The sequence below is a fragment of the Mytilus galloprovincialis genome, chromosome 5 (genome assembly GCF_965363235.1).
Source record: "Mytilus galloprovincialis chromosome 5, xbMytGall1.hap1.1, whole genome shotgun sequence".
Lineage (NCBI taxonomy): Eukaryota > Metazoa > Mollusca > Bivalvia > Mytilida > Mytilidae > Mytilus > Mytilus galloprovincialis.
The window spans coordinates 89538850-89558950 of NC_134842.1; the positions used below are offsets into that span (position 1 = coordinate 89538850).

At 30.9% G+C, this 20101-nt stretch overlaps 1 protein-coding gene across 3 annotated transcripts; it reads right to left on the reverse strand.

Annotated features, from left to right (window-relative positions):
• On the reverse strand, positions 1-19327 carry LOC143076672 (solute carrier family 22 member 3-like). 3 transcript variants are annotated; one of them, XM_076252512.1, is made up of 10 exons: positions 19202-19327; positions 13094-13493; positions 12123-12353; positions 10375-10571; positions 9062-9295; positions 6929-7063; positions 6217-6305; positions 5348-5459; positions 4545-4617; positions 1-3963 (listed from the first exon to the last, which is right to left on the reverse strand). In XM_076252512.1, the coding sequence occupies exons 2-10, from the start codon at positions 13457-13459 to the stop codon at positions 3778-3780; spliced, it is 1623 nt and encodes a 540-aa protein (XP_076108627.1). In that variant the 5' UTR covers positions 13460-13493; positions 19202-19327; the 3' UTR covers positions 1-3777. The 3 variants fall into 3 exon arrangements, with proteins under 3 accessions (XP_076108627.1, XP_076108628.1, XP_076108629.1); XM_076252513.1 differs by having other exon boundaries at positions 19168-19313; XM_076252514.1 differs by lacking the exon at positions 19202-19327 and adding an exon at positions 13843-13863.
• Positions 19328-20101: the final 774 nt, after the last annotated feature.

Sequence of the window (20101 nt, forward strand, 5' to 3'; positions counted from 1 at the left end):
TAAATGACTATATTTATTATGCAATCTTTAAAAACAAGATTAAATACATGTGATACAAACAAATAAATAAATAAATAGCATACAAAATATTTATATAATTAAACATGCTCCCTTCACCTTAAGATACAGCAAATCAAAAATCATTCCATAATCTTATAGCTAAATTAGCAACCAAGTTAAAACAATTCAATCACTCCAAGGCTAATATATTATTCTTCGCATTTCTCTTTAACTTCACACTAGCCAAACAATTTCAAACACAGTCCAATCCTGACAATAAATATTAAATTTACACTTTAAAGAAAATACCCAATATGAAATATATTTTTTCAATGTCAATTACTGTTAATTCAAAAATTATTGTTAAAAATGCAACAGGATAATAATCGCAATAATTACACTGTAATATTATTTTCAGATGAGATGGTTGTTTCAATGAAATTTTAATGGATGTCGAAAATTGTTAATTTCAAATGAATTAAAAGGAAATGTGTGTTCTTTTAAAAAAATACCAGATGGAACCAATACCTTTATCATGAACCTCAATGATTATCTCACAAACATTTAGATTACACAATCATAGTCAACTTTATCAGTATAACAAACAAGGGATGTAACCCTTTAAATGGGACAATAAAATGCCCTCTTTATATTGTCTCCCAAAACTATCTACCCCTTTACATAAATTAATCATGTATTCATAAAGGAAATTGATTTTTATATGCTCTTTTGTGATAAATCATACCGTTGATTTTTTATTCTGAAATCAATAAATTTAAGTCTGTTGTAAGTTAAGACAGAAAATCGTCACACAGGGTATCCAGATTCAAAACCGTGGAGGGATATGAATCCCAAGGTGCAACTACTTTGGATTCATTAATATTTGCGAGATACTAATTTTTGTGAATTTCCTGGATTGAAGTGAAACACGAATTTCAATACTCAACACAGTGGGAATTTTCTATAGGCCTATATGTAGACATTGGCAAAACCACCAAAAATCAAATATCCGTGAAAAACACAATTTTCAAAAATCCACGAAAATTGGTACCCACTAAAATAAAAGAATTTACAGTAATGAAAACCATGTAACTGTGGGCAAGTACAGTTTGAATCAATTCCCTCAAAGGATTTGGATTCAGGTTTTACCTAACCACTGTTATAAACTTTTCATTTTTTGCTCATCACGATTTCCATACCTCTGAGAATTTCTGATTTGTATACCTAGTGTGATCTTGTTAAACAGCATTTCATAGGTCTACATTCTTATACAATAAATCGTGAGTTTTGAAGGGTTATAGAGGTTTCCTTCAGTAAATTGATAAAATTGACTATAATTAATGTAATGATACAACAACACTGTTCTGGTTATATAGTTAATCTGACAGAGGATCATTTCATAATATCCAAATATAGATTTGTAAGCATTTGTACAAAGCTAGTTTTTTATGATAACCAGCTATATTTCTTCTAAATTCTAATTTGAGATTCTTTATACTAAATTCTAATTTGAGATTCTTTATACTAAATTCTATATTGAGATTCTTGTTAATCATAAATTGCGATTCCTTTTAATCTTGTTAATCAAAAATTGAGATTCTTATAACTCCTCCATTGAGATTCTTTATAAAGTCCTTCATTGATTCAATTTCATTAAATCACCTCTGTCAAGATTTTTTATTTTCAGTACAAAAAACCTACTGAACTTTCTGTCAAAGTAAACTCTCTTTAGTTTACATAAAAATTTGCTAATAATTTCCGGAGCAGGTAAAATGCACTGATTTTTTATTTTTGTTTAATTTTGGCAATTTTTGCCTTTTTAAGAAAAGAAAGCAATGGCATTTGTGCCACAATAGCAGTAAACACATATTTCTCTTTCAATGTTTCTAAAACTATACACATAAGACAAAAAATTGGTAAAATATACATAATAACAATTTTTCTTTAAATTGCTTTGATGTATGATAATTATCCATCAAAATCTACTCAATAGATTATTTTCATGTTACCAACTTTTGACTGCGGATTATATAATTTTTAGACAGGTAACCTTTTATATGGTATAACATCCTGATACCAAGTCAAGTGAAAACAAGGTAAAGAAGTAAAATAAAGCTTTCAATCGGTACAACTTTTGGGGAAAATAAACTGCTTTACATTTTCTTTACACAACAAAATCTTTAGGAAACAGTAAACTTTCCCCTCAAATTACACCTATTATAAGTTTGATTTAATTATTTTGGTTGCTCTTACTTGACCGAGTACCAGAATATCCTGCAACAGAAACTGTGACCTGTCGAAAAATTATATAATCAGGAGTCAAAAGTGGGTAATAAGAAAATAGTCTATTGTACATTCTTTTTAACTATGTACAAAAGTGACAGGAATACCATTGCTTTCCCCAGAACAGCGTTCATAACAAATTTTATATGTTGACACAAAAATATGTTTTACATTAACAATTATAAATACATTCCAACATTATATAAAGATATATACAGTAATCTTCAAAATTAATATCCCTAAACTTTATAAAAAAATAATAAATACAATTCAATATAAAAACAATGGAAGCTTTCACTACCTACTGTTATCAGCTTATACATGTTATATAAGGATAAAAGACTTAATGAAAAACCTGATGTCTGTAAACTATCCCTCTAGCAAATTTAATGGATACAAATAAAACTGTCCAGATACTAACAGGGATGGATCCTGCCATTTTTAAAGGGGAGATTCCCAACCAAGGATAGAGGGGGTGGGGTCCAACCATTCATATGTACCCATTCAAATGCATTGATATTCCAGAAAAAAGGGGTTTCTAACCCAAAGAATTCCCTCCTGGATCCTCCACTGCCTATCAATGTCTAAGGGCTGTTCTGAATTTAAACACATGAGGGCATTAGACCCTAACAACTTATAATATCTAATTTGCATTTTACTGTTAACTTTGACATGGTTCTAATTAAAATGCCACCAATGACAATTAACAAATTTGAGGGCTTCCTGATCTTTTCTGAATTTAAAATAACCAAAGAAAGTCTATCATTTAAAAAAATCTAAAAATTAGTATACATTATATTTTTGATTGATTGAATGATTGATGGGTGTTTATACCACTTTCATCTCTGGTGGTAAGTTTTTAAATGAAGGAAGCACAAGTGCCCAGAGAAAACCACCAACCTTTGTATCATATTTAGAAAATTGGTACTAATTTTGTTTCAAATTATCACTAATACTATGTACGTTAAAGAAATGTTGGAGTCCTAAGTATTATGAAAGAATATACTATCCATTTCATGGATGGATTGACTCTGATTTATAAACTCATGGATTTTATATCTTTAGAGGTAATAATAAAAAGTAAAAATATAATATCACAAACACAAACTACAATTAAAAAAACATAGCTAAGTAACAATATTTACATAAACATCAATATATCACAATTATAATATTATCACTTATTTCACTACTACAAAACATCAATTACAGAAAAATAAAAGGCACAAAATTTACAGCCTAGCAAGCTTTGAACATAATTCATATATTTAATTTTTCATTTCAAATATCTATTTCATAACCAACTGAATTGATCAATGGAATTTAAATTCTATATCTGATCACAAAATAGCGGAAATTTGTCAACCTGCTGACTTTTTTTTCAAATTTTCAAACAATGTTTGCTTCAAATATAATTCAAAAGTTCTTAAAAATAGAATTAGGTTAATTAAAAAAATCTTTATCTTAGATCAAATATCTGCCTTCTAAATCTCTTTATAATTCAACTGGTTCCTCTTCTGATCCGTTACTTCCCTTGAAAGCATCAATACTTTCAGCATCCTCAATAGTGTCTGGTAACTTCCTGTTCGCAGTTTCAGGCAAAAAAAGAACCAGTAGACTGGCAATAAGGGAAATAACTCCAAACATTATCACAGACACAGATTTGTGGGTAAAATCACCCTGAAATGTAAATCATAGACAAATGTTTTATTCAAAATTGTGAATTATGAAGCTTAAGTGTCCATCATATTATTACTTTAATCTTGTTTTTACTGTTCCAGTTCAAAGAATTTGGGTAAATAATTGTGTCTTAGAAGTTCAGAAAATCTGTGTTTAAGTTGTACATGTAGAAAACTGAGTGGCTTTATGTTTGTTCAACAATGAACTTAAAGAGATTAATCTTGTGAGATTAATTTAAATAACTAAGGAAATGCTGCAAAGATGTTCTTAAAGATTGAAACGGGTGTTTTTGTGTCTGCAATTATATTGATCAGTGTTTAATGTCACTTTCAGCACTATTGTGCTATTTCATGGTAGTCAGTTTTTATTGTTGGAGAGAACCAACTGCATTCACAAGGATTCCAGAATTAAACAAAAGGGCAAATCAATTACCATTTACAAGCACATTAATCTGAACCGTCCAATCAGACCCAGAGTGCACAACTTTTCATTCTATTTTCTTAAAAACTAATTACTAACAAAAAGATGAATCTGAAGGGTACCAACTCCTCTCAAATGTTCCTATCAAACAGATCACTTACCAAAACAAGAATTTGAGGTGCCACAACTCCTCCCAATCTGGCCCAGAAAGCACATGTTCCCATACCTATGCTCCTATCAAAAAAAGTAATAAACATTGTCAAGCATCAAATCATTTCGTAGAGGATTGTCATAAATTAAAAGTCATATGAAACCAATACATGTATATATCATAAACTTAGTCGTCTGTGCAGGATTTGATAATTTTTTATGCAAACATATCGTATAATAGTCAATTTTTTTCTCTCTCTATCTTTTATAATGTGAAAATATGGCAGGTAATCAATTGTCGTGATTTGAAGCCATAGTTTACCGACTGTCACCTTATAGTAAACTATCAACAAAGAAGCATGGATATTGAACACGTGTATAACATGCATATATGTATAATCAGATGATAGTTTATTTCAATGACAGATCCATGTGTTTTGCGATCACTAGATTTTTACAAGAAGGGTCTAAAAGCAAGCAATTAAAAAAATTAAACTTCTAATGAAAACTATTTATTTAGTTTAAAAAAAACATATGCATTATTTTTTTTAATTTGAGGTTTCATATGACTTTAACTACTCATGAAAATCAAATATCTAATGCACATGTTGCTCTCAATATCGTTTTTATTGGACAGTTGCAATGTATTCAATCAGAAAAATTAATTGAAATCAGTTTCTTTCTATAATTTTAGATTGATTTTTACAAAGAACAGTAGAACAGTTTGTACAATATTAAATATTTTGACCCCCCCCCCCAGGCCAGATGTCTATTTCCGCCATGATGTAATAATACTGTTGTAGAACTGTCCTACCTGATAACTGTTGGGTAAAGCTCAGAACTGTATACAAATATAATACTGAAAACACCTGCCATTCCAAACTTCCCAATGATAGCAAATACTTTCTCAGCAGTCCCTGACGCTCCTGAAAACAAAATCAGATTTCCATTAAATACAAATGTGTTGTTTACACTTGTTGAGAAAACCACATGACTGGCAAAGTCTAGAATCCCTAATGTATGCAATGTCGACGTCACAATGGCGACGTCACCTTAGCTTAAGTTATAGTTACAAATAAAACGTAAAACTGTATAGCTGTTGTTTGTTATGAGAGTATGGTTATGAAAAATTGTCCCCCACAACACTTTAACCAAAATGCATCTTTTACTTGATTTTTGTTTCTTATAACATTGGTTAGTTCCTAATGTTTAGACTTAGATCAGTATTCATTGGAAATAAAATCAAATCAAGCTCTGAAAGCCAATCTTTGTTTTACATATAATATATCTACCTATAATCCATTACACAAACAGCTTGTTTACACACAGCTACACTATTCTAAAAGTGATAATTTTTATCATATAAACTTTAAGTCTCCTTTTTCACTTAATTCCTTATTCATGGATTTATAATCTGTGACTCATGATAAGTGCATTTTTCGTGACTTGTTTCTATTTGATAAATGTTCTCTGTGATAAAGATTTTAAATCATTCTTTTTTGTGAACAGTTATGAAGGTGTTAAACTGTTGTTTTTTGTGAACAGTTTGGTTGTGTATCTTGTGAACTGTGATCAGTAAATTTAACATTTCATGATCTATGATGAAAACCCATCATTGCCCCCTCTATTTAGACCACTCATGCACCAAGGTACCCAAGTTTAATATTTATTTTCTCAACCTACCTGCTAGTGCAATAGGAATAGATCCAGCAACTATACACGAAACAGATCCAATAACGAAGTACACCAATAGAGGAATTCTTCTTCCAAATCTGTACAGAAATTAATGAAAGATTGACAATTAGAACAAATATCATCAGTATTGTATAATGAGTTCCCTTACATTTGTAATTAAGAGTAATTTTAGATTATTTCATTAATAAATTTTTGATTTTGCATACTTTTTGATGTAATCTCCATGGAAATGAAATGTGCCAATGCTATTACATCTGCATATTAATTATTATTGACCTGAAACAAATGGCTCACCTTAACCTGACTTCATCACAAACTAAGCAAAACATCCAGTCAATAGACCATGACTGAGTGTGCAGGGCCAATCAATCACCGTGTTAATGTGATTTAACAATGATAATACAACTGCATACCAAATATCATTGGCCTATCACTTGTGGTTCTCCATAAACTGACCTAATCACAAACTAATACATTGTTGAGGTCTATATGCTAACATGGTCGTAAACACCACACCTAAGTCTTGCTTTTTTTACTTCTTTAACTGTAGATAATAAAATTGATATGTTGCCTATATTAGATGGTTTCATGATATAACTGTAACATATTTATCATGTTTATGTGGAAAATAATAGAAAGAGTACACAAAAGTAACTGTGAACTCAGTATTGAAGAAATATAATGCATAATATCTATTCACCTTTGGATAAGGTAAATAACCATGATGAAGGCTACCAGATCAACACATCCACTGATGAAAAATGTTAAATAATGGTTCCCTGCCAGACCTGCTATCTTAAATGTCATACCATAATATCCAACACACACAGAAAACCTGAAAGTTCAATATATCTAATATCATTTGCATGATTATAATACTGGAATGTGATTGGTCTGTTACTTTCCTTGATTTACACTTTGATATACTGTAAAATCAGAATTTATTGTAACGTTTTATTAAATCTAAAAATGAGTCTTGATGAGTATTGCAATAATAAGAACTCACATTCTGAATTTGATATATATGATCTGTATAACAAAGAATCATTTTGCTAATCGTTCTAAATTAGATAAATTTTCATCATACATTTCTTATCAATTTTCCAGATTCAAATAAATCATTGTTTAATGTAGATTTTCCTGAAATGGCATTAATTAATCTGGCAGTTTTGTCCATTCTTCAAAAATCATAATAATAAATGCACGCAATAATTCCTGTATTTATAGTACACAGTGATTTTGCTAGCGCTCGTCACTTTCGTATTTTACGAAAGAGTTTTCTCATTGACGAAAGTATTTCAAATCAATTTCGTCACTTTAATTTTGAAAGTGTAAAAAAAAAATTCGCATTAAAAACTATAAATCTACCTGTCTTCATGTTTTTGACAAGTTTATGACCTCCAGGTAATTAACATTTTCAACAAGTGTTACAAGTTGTGATTACAACTAATCCACTTATCGCCATCAGATGGGTCACTTATCCGTAATTTATAAATAACCCCATAATTGAATGACCATCATAATTATTTCCCCAGGAAAATCAGTCAGTCGGCATTTCAACAACCAGGAGTATAATTCCGTCATTTAATCAAAAATGTAACAACCCGGACAGTTCGCATTTGAATTTCAATATTTCCCAAACGATCACAATCTGAAGTTAGTTTGTCGTAGATTTGTCATTCGAAAGCATTTTCGTCATATTTAATTAAAATTTTCATCAAAAACTTTCGACAATTTCCATTTAAAATAAAGAACTTTCATGTGTGTATTCAAAAAGTTCACGAGAAATGATTTAAACAGGTGCTTCCTGTATTGTGTTCAACGCATGCATGAAAGTATCCCTTTGACTATTTATAGACATTAAAAACGTAAAATACGAAATCATTTAGAATCAATTAAACGAGAGAGACAAATATATATCTCTTACTGAAGGAATTTAAATCAAAAAATTATAATTTCCTGATGAATCCGGACTCGTTTTGAATTTATTATCCACGTGTCACTTCCCGTTTTCGTTTCATTTTAAAACCGAAAGTAGTAAACGTGATCTATTGCTGATTTGTCTACAACCTCCTTTCAGTCGTTATAATCGTTCCAAAAAGGATATAATACATTTCCAACTTGATAGATATGATATCCAAATATCGACTTAGACGTTTTATAAGGATAATGATTATGCAGTGAAATAATCATTGCAAATTAATTTCTGCTGTGATTCCTTGTTTAAAGAAAAATAGAATCCAACTTTTGTTGATCAGGAATGACCCCTGGAATAAACTGAAGAAAAATTGTGAACTAAATTTCTGGATTCCATGTCAGATTCTTTCATAATAATGGCCAATACAGTCAAATCATACAATAACTGCCAATCATGCTGGTGCCTCAATCCCTTAAAATCTGACAAAGTCAAAAGATGAAGCTAGTAATATACATCATTGGTCTATTGCTTATACACAAAATAAGGTTGATTTTAATAGCGTGCAAAAGTGACTAAAGCTCTCAAAATCCTAGCTTAAACCCTGTAGTACATGTTATATTTATTGTAATGATTATATCATTGAAGAAGAGGATAATAGAATTATTGAATCTACACTTAAGGTCATATCATTTTGACCTCTAAATGGATTATCTAAAAAAAATAGTTATTGTTTTGTAGAGTTGCTGTCTCATCAACTTATATCCCACATATTTTTATATTCCATTTTTTATGTTCTGTATGGCTCTGAATGTAATTTTTTATTTACTGCCGTTTCATTATTTGGATATTCCACAATCTAGAATAAAGTTAATTGGTTTCCTATTTAATGCAGTGCAATAATCTCTAAATAATTACCATAAATAAAACAAAATCAAGCTGTGTTTTCGTAGAATAGGTGTTCGTAGAAGATCATAAAACATGTACTGTCGACCTGGCTCATTATCTTTAGCCTCAATTTGAATTTGGAGCTCATCCATTGTTCTAGCAGGGAAGGACAGATTGTTGAATTTGGTGATTCTCTTTACTATTTTCTGAGCTTGATCAATCTTATCTTTTATCATAAGCCATCTCAAAGTCTCTGGTACCATCCTATAAAAAGAGAATAAAAAAGAAAATATATAATTTAACACTTATAAATTTTAGAATTCATATTTTGTTTCTCTGTTGTTTTGTTCTTTGTTGGTTTTTTGTTTCTTTCCTTTTTAAGGAGGATAATTATGATTTCTATTTATAAATCATTCATTTATCTACATGAAATAAACTAAATACATTTCAGAAATTCCAAATTTTTTGCTATGTTTTTATTTATACAAAGAAATGCAACAGTATGATCAGGATTGCGTTAATCACAATTTACATTCATAATTTCATAAGTCTTTTGCTGCATAAAATTTTTGAAAACAAATTAAAAGTAAAGCATTTTTTCCAGCAGTCATGGATTTGCACTTAGTAACCAAAACATGAAAAATTAACATTTGTGTTGAATGTTTTCTGCTATGTATTGATCTGATGAGTTAAGCCTTTTTCAACTTATATCCATACATTGTAGTTTTTTCTAATGTTGTACTGTTACACCATGGTTCCAGTTAAGGGGAAGGTGGGCGCCTCCACACATGTTTATTCCTGTTTCATTCTTTAAACGCCTGTCAGAAGCCTGTAGTTCAGTGGTTGTCATTGGTTCATGTCTGTCATATTTGTTTTTCATAAATTATTTTATAATAAATTAGGCCGTTTTCTCAATTGAACTGTTTTTATATTTCCCATAGCTATTTACATAGTATGGGTTATTTTTCATGGTTAAAGGCCATATGGTTGCCTATAATTGCTTACATCCACTTCATTTGAACTTAAGTGGAAAGTTGTCTTGTTGTCAATCATATCTCCTTATTTTATAGATATAGGAAGATGTGGTATGAGTGACAATGAGACAACTCTCCATCCAAGTCACAATTTATAAAAGTAAACCATTATAGGTCTAAGTACAGTCACACTGAACAGCAATCTATAAAGGACCCCAAATACTACTAGTGTAAAACCATTCAAACGGAAAAAACAACAGTCTAATTTATATAAAAAACAAGAAACGAGAAACACTTATGAACCACATCAATAAACAACATATGTATATACATGTATGTCCAAAGGTAAGGATTCAAATTGTAACTTACCAGATATAAGTAAGTGCCAGTGCACTAGGAACAGATATGGCTAGTTGTATATTTCTCCAGTCCTGTAGTAGGTAAGCTATACCGGCCATCATGATGACAGTCACACCCCAGAAACATTCCAACACAGCCCCAGCTGTCCCTCTATACTGGGGGAGGAATAACTCCATCACCATTACATATGTCGTGGTTTGTAGACCCTGTTATAAAGTAAGTATATAAGTCAGGGGTTTCATTATTTTTAGACTGGAGGTACCTTTGAGATTATAGGGGGAACCAAACCCAAACGGCGAGGGGTCCAGGGCTAGCCCTGATAGGGGCAGGGGGCATAGCCCCCCTGCAGCTCCTGGATTTTAGGGATTTCAGCCTTAATGTTTTACTTTAAAAAATAGGGTAAAGTCTGTAATATTTGCTTCAATTTTGGGTAAGTTAACATTGAATTGGTTTTTTTCTAGAGTAATTATCTGAAAATACATTGCTAATAATTATTTTGTAATCAGTTATAAAATATGTATGACCTATACATGCTATAATGCAGGGGTTTCATGTGAAATGTTGTTTAAATGTTTTGTTTATTTTTATACTTTTAATAAATGTTTTGCATTTGTTCAATATTGTAAAAGAAATTTCATAAGTTACAAACATTGTAGTATATATTATTAAATTAACATGCTCTCATGCAAAACACCAAACAAACGTTTTTGATATACGCTAAGTGTTGTGATGATTGTTCTGGTCAGATAAAAAAACATGTATTAACTTTCACTTAACTTATATAAAGGGGTGATTGTGTTAGTAAAAATGTTGGGTTTTTTTTCACTTCTTCAGAGCTGTCCTTTTTTTTTTTAAATTTTAAAAGTCTTAAATCTCGTCAGATATTATATTTTGTAAACGTAACAGTTATGTTACTTCAGGTTGTTTCACGAAGTCTTACACTAAAAATTCACAACATAGCACACATATCGAGAAAACGAAGATCAGTGACAACGTCCAACGGGAAACGAACTGATTTGATACAATTAACGATTTTCTGAATTCCATAGAATGTTCACCTTTATTAAACCTTTTATTCATAAAATAATCTGTGATACAAGCTGCTTTCCTTTTATTAGACATAAGTATTGTGCTGTTGTTGTTTAAATGCATCAACAATTTGCCGCTTGAAAATATACTGCTAAATCGTCTCATTTTAAAGCGCTCTTACGATACAGATACAGACACGTGGTTTATGATTATCACTTCTCCTACTTTGGAGGTAGCCTTAATTGGCAGATAGATCTATACTTTAACGCGGACCTTGACGAAGACACCTATAAACATACACATGAATGACGTACACAGAGATTATCACTTGAGGAAAGAAATAAATTAGATTTGAACGATCTTCAAAAGAATTTTACACATTATTTTTTTTTGTATTTTTATTTTTTCTGCCGGTACCAGACGCTTCCGTAGGCGGGTAAAAGTACCGGGTACCGGGTCTTAATGAATGCACTGATAAGTGTCAAATATAAGAGTACAAGTTGATTTTCTATAAAGTTTCCATGTTTTGCATTGAAACAACAAAAGGGTACATAATCCTTAATATATTCTGTCACTCAAAAATGTCAATACATGTAATAGTTGAAAACATTCTACCTTGTTTTGACCAAAACTGCTTCCCTAACTCTGCAATAACCCAACTATTTGAGTAAATAATAGTAAGCATGGTAAGTTTTCATGTGATGTAAACTTTCTAATATTAACATTACCTGAATAAAAATTCCCTGTAGGAACCTCAAACCAACAAACAAATAGTAGGTCTTGACTAAGGCGGTCAGCACGCCAATAGCCACTGGTGTAAACAGAGTAACCAGCATAATTTTCTTCCTTCCAAACTTGTCGGCAAGGTAACCAAAGATTAATCCACCAACCATCACTCCAATAAAATAAATGGTTGTAGCCAGTCTTGATAAGTAGGCATTACTACAAACAAGGTCCCACTGAAATTAGATAAATCATGTAATACAATTATTACATGTACAATGTACTATACAAATTCTTGCTGATACTAAATAAAAGACACAGTGTTAAGCTTTTGATATTTATGGCATTTTTATAATAACTTAACTTTTTTCTCTAAAGTAAAAAAAAACATCATTTGTTTGTAGATCAATATTATTTGTTCAAATTAATGATACATATATGCATGTATGATCTGTGTATCTGTAAAATAGTTATTTCCAATAAATCAGTAAAACTAAGGCTGAATCACATAAGACCTATTTTAAAAAGCAATATTATTGGCACAAAGTCAGTTAATCTATTTTGACCCTGTGTCTGCTTCTTCTGTTCTAGCTGCAGTTAACTGCAAACTTTTTAAATACGGATCAGGGGTTTATATGACTGGTCATTTCTTTAATTTCCGTTGAAGGTTGATGGTTTTCTATTGGATTCTGGCTTCCTTTACCAATGATAACTGGGTTCCATAATTTGGCCAAATGTGTTGAAAGTGCAGTTAAACGCTAACAATCAACCAATCAATAAGTATTCTAAACTTAATGTTGTCCTATATGCTGACAGAAAATTCTAGAAAAAATAAGTAAAATAAGATGTTTGCCTATATATGTCCACTTCATTTGAACTTTGGTGGATATTTATCTAACTGGCAATCATACCAGATCTCTATATTTTCATATTGTACATATATATTTACATTGAATTACATCGTTTCTATTTTTACCTCTGATGCAATAGATGATTCTTTGCCAACATATCTCCACTTTCCATTAGGGGAGGAATCACAGTTGAATATTTCACTTGCGTTGGTGCTATCACTAGTGAAGTATTTGGTACTACATTTACCGTATTCAGTTCTCTCATTTTGCCAAAAACTATGATTATTTGTTGACGTAAGATTAAGCATATATGAAGGATCCTCGTAACTAGCATTATAACACTCATACTGAGGTGGACGTCCAATGAAAGCCATGACGATATGGTTGAAGACAACAGGGAAGTAGTTTAAGGCTAGCAGCAGGAATATACAGACTTGGTACTTGCCAGGACTGCCAAGTTCTTGGAGCAGACTTTCTAACTTGATCTTCATGATTTATCTGTGTTGTGTTTGTCTTAAATGTTTACTGAAAGTAGAAGTAATAATTGTTCATGTTATAATAATTTAATTTTGGATGTAATGCGTCTTCTGATTGGCTGACAGTGTTTTGTCTATTAGCTCATAGACAAAATTTGGTGATGTGACTGAGACGTCATCAACAATTATTCATGATTTAATCCAGCTTAAAATGGAATTTAGAATTAAATTATTATAGGAATGACTGTAATATTTTTTTCTGTCTATTCGAAATATAATCAAAAATGTGGTGCAGTGGGACTTTAAATTATTCAGTATGCACCACATTTGTAATATTATTTTTTCATAGACAGAAAAACTATTACAGTCATTCCTTAAATAAAACATGTGTTTCTTACCTTAAGAAAATGATGTAAAATTTTTTATGTCATTTGGTCTTTGGCAATCATAATACATTTCTAACTTTTATCAACAGTCATTCAAAACAAATCTATTAAAAAAGTAATCTCCTTATGTTTTTTGTTATGTTAATTCTTTTTATATGTAAAGTTGACCCATATAATCATGATAATGTGCTAAACATTGTAAATATTGTATTTAAAATATCAATGGTATTTTTATCTAAAATTGTTACAAGTTATGCATTTCATTAAAAGTCATTTAAATTTAAAAACCTAGGTATTGGCATTTGACCAAACACATTATAACTTATAAATTCAGTAGGGTTTTCCCTTTTCAAAAAGAATTCTGCTAAATTAGGGACGACATCAAAAGTTCAATGAAGGATAAAAAACTTAATTCACATAGTTTTTTCACTGACCCCCACCCCCCCCCCTCTTAACTTAATTTGGGAAAAATTGATTGACCAATAGGGATATATGTAAAATCGATTTTAGATAAACAAAACTTGCAGCAATGTTGACCCCCCACACCCCCAAACTATTTGATTTAAGTTTTTTTATCCTACATCGATCTTTTGATGTCAACCCTTACAGACACAAACAAACATTTGTAGAAAAAACATAAACATATCAATATTCCAGAGCTAAGAATGGATGTATCAATTTAAAGATAAGATTCCTGACATGGAGGTGAATTCTTCTTCTATATGAACAATGATGAAGAAATAAAAATGATTGATTGATAGGTTGATGTTTTTAAGAGACTTTCAGCACTGACAGTAATGGCTACATATTTTGTATATATATATCCGTTTTTTTAGAAGTTTGAAAAGTTTTATAACACACATACAGTGTGACCTGCCTAATCATGCTAATCAGATACCAAAGTATATTCCAACATCCTGCTATAAACGAAACATTTTCATGATCCCAAAATATACCTACCCTAGCTTGCAGAAAAACTTTAGTATTCCAACACCCTGTTTAGTACGATTTTTTTTACTGGTCGCCTATTGTGATAACACAGGTTTCGCTGTAAAAGTATTTGTCGCTTACCTTACTTTAGAATGTAAGTATAAGTATATTATATAATATTACTTATTCCTAGCTGGTCACTGAAATACTTGAATAAAGACTAGGCTTTCAACTTAAATGTCTAAAGGTTTTTAATTACAGATATGCCAATATTAAAAGACTTTATAAAGAACCGGAAATCTAAAGGTCAATATATAATAGTGGTTACAAAGATAGCAATCTGATGTGAAAAGTTTGTATGGTTAAATCGATGAATAAATCAATATTGTGATGATTTAATTCACTTTTATGGAAAGTTATAAGCAGTTCCAATAATAACCTGTTAGTCTGTGATGTAAATAATTCTAACTCTCCTTACAAGAAAAATAGAACGATAATAAAGACAACAACACCCATCAATTACCACATGGAAAGAGTTTATTTTGGTTGACATGTTTTGCCAACAAGTGAGGGGTCTTCAGGACAATTTTATATATGAAATCAAACAGTGACATATTAATTTGGTGGTTCTCCTTACAAGAGATAAACGTTATAAGTACCCTGTCAAAGAACATGAAGAAGAACTAGAAACACAGGCAGTGGATGGGTTCTTGGCACAAATTTTTCAGTTTCAAGACTGCAGTAATAGCAAATCTATGAGAATTAAAATAGGAAACCTAGATGTGTCCATCAAAGAGGGAGGGAAAGAGGCATAACCAGATAAATGTACCCCACAAAAAATAAAACTTTACGTTTAAAAGATTCCCAAGCATAAATTTGCTCCTATGCAGAATATTATTCCAGCTGTCAAACTTATTTTTTCTCATCCAGGATTTCCCGTCCTCTTTCGTTTTGTGTTCATTTTTTATTATCCAATTATGTGAAGTACATTGCCTTGATAAAACCTTTTGTTCTGCTGGGGCATAAAAATATAATGAATCTATTGAAAATATATACAAGTTAACCAAGGTTATTATTTCCCGTATTCTTACAAATAAAACTGTCTTTTTTATATTCAAATAAGTATAATCGAAATCATTAAAAATGTATTTACCTTAATTGAATCAAATGTACAAGTATTTAAAACCTCATCTCTAAAACAGATCCATATATATATTTATATCATTTGAATATAACTATGGTAAAAACATGACATTAAATTTGATGTTATATGTCAACACTGAGTGGTAAAATTTGTAAACAAGTTGATACAATTCCAGGTTCCTTGACCTTAAAAGGAATTTTTCATGAAGGAGCCGCGAATATTAGCAGGCTTCCGCGGGTCTTTTGACGAACAGGGCAGAAAAAATATATCATAGGAACTTGTTTTGTTTTGTTTTTGTTTTGTTATTCTAAAATTCTAAAATATCAACATTAGGCTTCTAATTACCTAAACAAAATGTGGGTTGATTTTAAGAAAAGTTTACTACAATTCATCAAGATCAATGATACAATGTTGGAATACTGCTTAAAATCGATTCAATAATAATTAAGTCTCCACATAAAATCAATAATATTTCATGACATTAAATGTACCTAAATGGTTTCCATTTTATTCAATCAATTATGACTGAGTGTAGTCCCATGTATACATAAAAATCACTGTATTGTTTTGATTAAATTGAAAAAAACTTTTACAGAAGAGTTAAAATTTTATGACATGTATCATATTACATGCATTATGAGCTCATAAAATGTATCATGAACATTCTTCCTGAGGGCCTGAAAAGCAGGAGATTTTGACTCCTGCTGGAAGAATCACATGTACACGTATGCCATATAGTCATGATAGTGCTACACTATTTTTTTCAAAGACTTTGCTCCTTTCTATAAACATGATAAACTGTATAATTAATTTTATATAAAAAGATTTAAAGAGAATTTTAATTCCTCAAAATATTTTTTCCAAATGTGTTCAAAATGAAAGTTGAGCACATATTTAATACATGTATATCATGTATATATATATCCATTCAAAACTTCTGTCCAGGTTTATAATGTAGCATTCAATAAGATTTAACCAAGTTATTGATGTCTAAAAGTAAAACATTTATATTCTCATACTGTATTTAAATTATGTTAACTGCATAAACTAGAGGCTCTTAAGAGCCGGTGTTGCTCACCTTGGTCTATGTGCATATTAAACAAAGGACACAGATGGATAAATGACAAAATTGTGTTTTGGTGATGTCGATGTGTTTGTAGATCTTACTTTACTGAACATTCTTGCTACTTACACAATTTTCTCTATCTATAATGAACTTGGCCCTTTAGTTACAGAGGATAATATTTTGTAAAATTTTTAAAAAAATTACAAAATTAATGAAAATTGTTAAAAATTGACTATAAAGGGCAAATGAGGGGTAATAACTCCTTAAGAGGTCAACTGACCATTTTGGTAATGTTGACTTATTTGTAAATCTTACTTTGCTGAACATTATTGCTATTTACAGTTCATCTCTATCTATAATAGTATTCAAGATAATAACCAAACACGGCAAAATTTCCTTAAAAATTACCAATTGGGGGGGGGGCAGCAACCCAACAACCAGTTTGGCAGTTATCCAATTCATCTGACAATTTCAGGGCAGACAGATATTGACTTAGCTGATAAACAATTAAACACCTTGTCAGATTTGCTCTAAAGGCTCTGGTTTCAGAGTTATAAGCCAAAATCTACATTTTACCCCTATATATCTATTTTTAGCCATGGTGGCCATCTTGGCTGGTTGACTGGGTCACCGGACACATTCTTAAACTAGATACCCCAATGATGATTGTGGCCAAGTTTGAGAGGAGAATATTTTTGTACGACGGACGACCACGACAGACAACGACGACGGACGCCAAGTGATGAGAAAAGCTCACTTGGCCCTTGTGCCAGGTGAGCTAAAAAGGTCAATCTAGCAAGGTCCGAGACCACAATTATTTCGTAGTGCATTTCTTTTAGAACAAAAATGAAAATTTAAAAAATCCCACCTACACTTTCTCAAAGAAACTTTTACAGTGTGTTGTACTACTTTTGGGACAAATTATAGAAAACTTCATCGGCTCTAACTCAAAATATGGACAATTTTATGTTTAGGGCGTCTTAAAATCTTTTGACTGCTTCCGAAGTGCTAATTTTCAACCTTTTTCAGCTGGACCAAATCACTACTTTCCTTTAAAATTCTGGACCCAAATTTTTTTACAGTGTAATTTCACTCCCCTACTTGCAATTTGAGTTATTAACATGGAGAAATAAATTTGGAAGGGGTATAAAAATTAATGGCAAGTAACCCACTGTCAACACTAGGGACTATATTCGTGAACAACGAAAATCAAGGGATGACAATTGTGGTCTCGAACCAGTATTAAAAGATACTAAAAAAATAAATGGGGAATGTGTTCATTGTTTACATATGTCATTGTAAAGGGACACAACTCTAGCACTGTTTTAGCTTGGGTGGTGATTGAAGCCATAAAATTGTTGTTAGAAATAAAAAATTATCTTCTTTAATTCGTTCAAAACACAAAATAAAACTAAATGCTAATTGACTTGATTATACATGTATCAGCAACAGGTTACCCTCATCAGGTAAATCAATTACATGTACCTGTTGGTTCTATCAATGCTCTGGTTAAATTTCACATGTTATTTTAAATCACACAGATAAGATTTAACAAGTCAAATTTTACTGAAATAACTATTTTATACCAAAAATTATAGCACCAGGTAAGAGAGAATTGAGAATGATAAGACAGTGCAATGCTGATAGGACCACACTGAGATATTATAGAATCATTATACCTGGGTGGTTATTCAAATTTTTTCAATGCCCTAAGTATACTGCACTCATAAAATGCCTATATATTTTACAATGTATGTGTTAGTATTGTCTATACATGATATATTGTGTATTGTAATCATTTTTAAAATATTCTTGATATTTTATTGAATAAAATATTAATATTATTACCAAGAGGTCTGTGATGCTTTAAGGATCTGGGATAACACTGGCTTAACCCCTGTGATCTGACTGTGTTGTGTATAACATTAATTCCCTGAACTTGAAATAGTCTTTACTTTGATTTTGTTGACAACAAATCATCAATAATGTAGAAATTTACAAATCGTTTGTAATGATAAGATTAGGTGGTAAAATTGAATTTTTAAGGAAATTGGAAGACCAGCAAGGAAGTAATTAATTAAAGTTTCATGTGTCAAAGCAAAACGAAAGTGAAAGTAGAAATGATTTGGAAGTGATTCTTCGATGACATTCTAGGGAATCTCATAAAATTAAACTAATATTCAATAAATAGATTTACTTATATGTCTATATGTTCAACTTTTCATAATTACCTTCTGGGTGATATGTCACAGTCAGCTCTTCTGATGACCTTGTTGGTCTTTCACAACCACTGAAACCACTGACAATCCTTATCCTTCACAGCGCCATCTGTGTTTTCTCAAGAAAAGAAAAACGTAAAAATGGTGATTTGATGTTTTGTAAGGCAACAATTTCATAAGATTAAACCAAATAGGTATTGAAGTAATTTGACACTGTATTATCAGAATTTTAAGCAATTTTATATTCTTTTTATCATTTTGCAACTAGACCGGGTCATTACCGATATCAAGTACAGCCGACAGCGAAATTTGCATATTTTGAAATCAAGGATTTGTATAATAGTAAGAAACAAAGTATTTAGTACGGCAAAACAAAAAAATGTGTCACTACAAATAAGCTATATTATAGAAGTTTTTTGGCAATTAATCATAAAAAAATATTTCATTCTACGCAGGGACTTTCTAACGTACTAACGTTAGTATGGAAAGTCCCTGTTCTACTGTATAATTTCAAGATGCTAGTCATGAGATTATGCTTTATATTTTACATGTTTAAGTCTTATTGACAAATTTTCTTCTAGTGTAATTTGTAGAGGATTTAAAGCTCTAAAAGAATGATTCCTAAAATTAAAGAAGAAAAAAAAATGGGTCAATTTTTTATTCAGTTGCATGTAATTTCTTAAAGAAAATAATTAGATTTAGCCAAATTATTACTTTAAAGTATATATATAAGATGTGATTATCAGTGGTTGATCCAGAAATTTTCATAAGTGGGGGGCCCACTGACTGACCTAAGAGGGGGCCCGCTCCAGTCACCCTTCAGTAATTCCCTATTTAAGCAACCAATTTTTTTTCCCTAAAAGGGGGAACCAGGGGACAAATCCGCCTCTGATTATTAGCTAGAAGTGGATG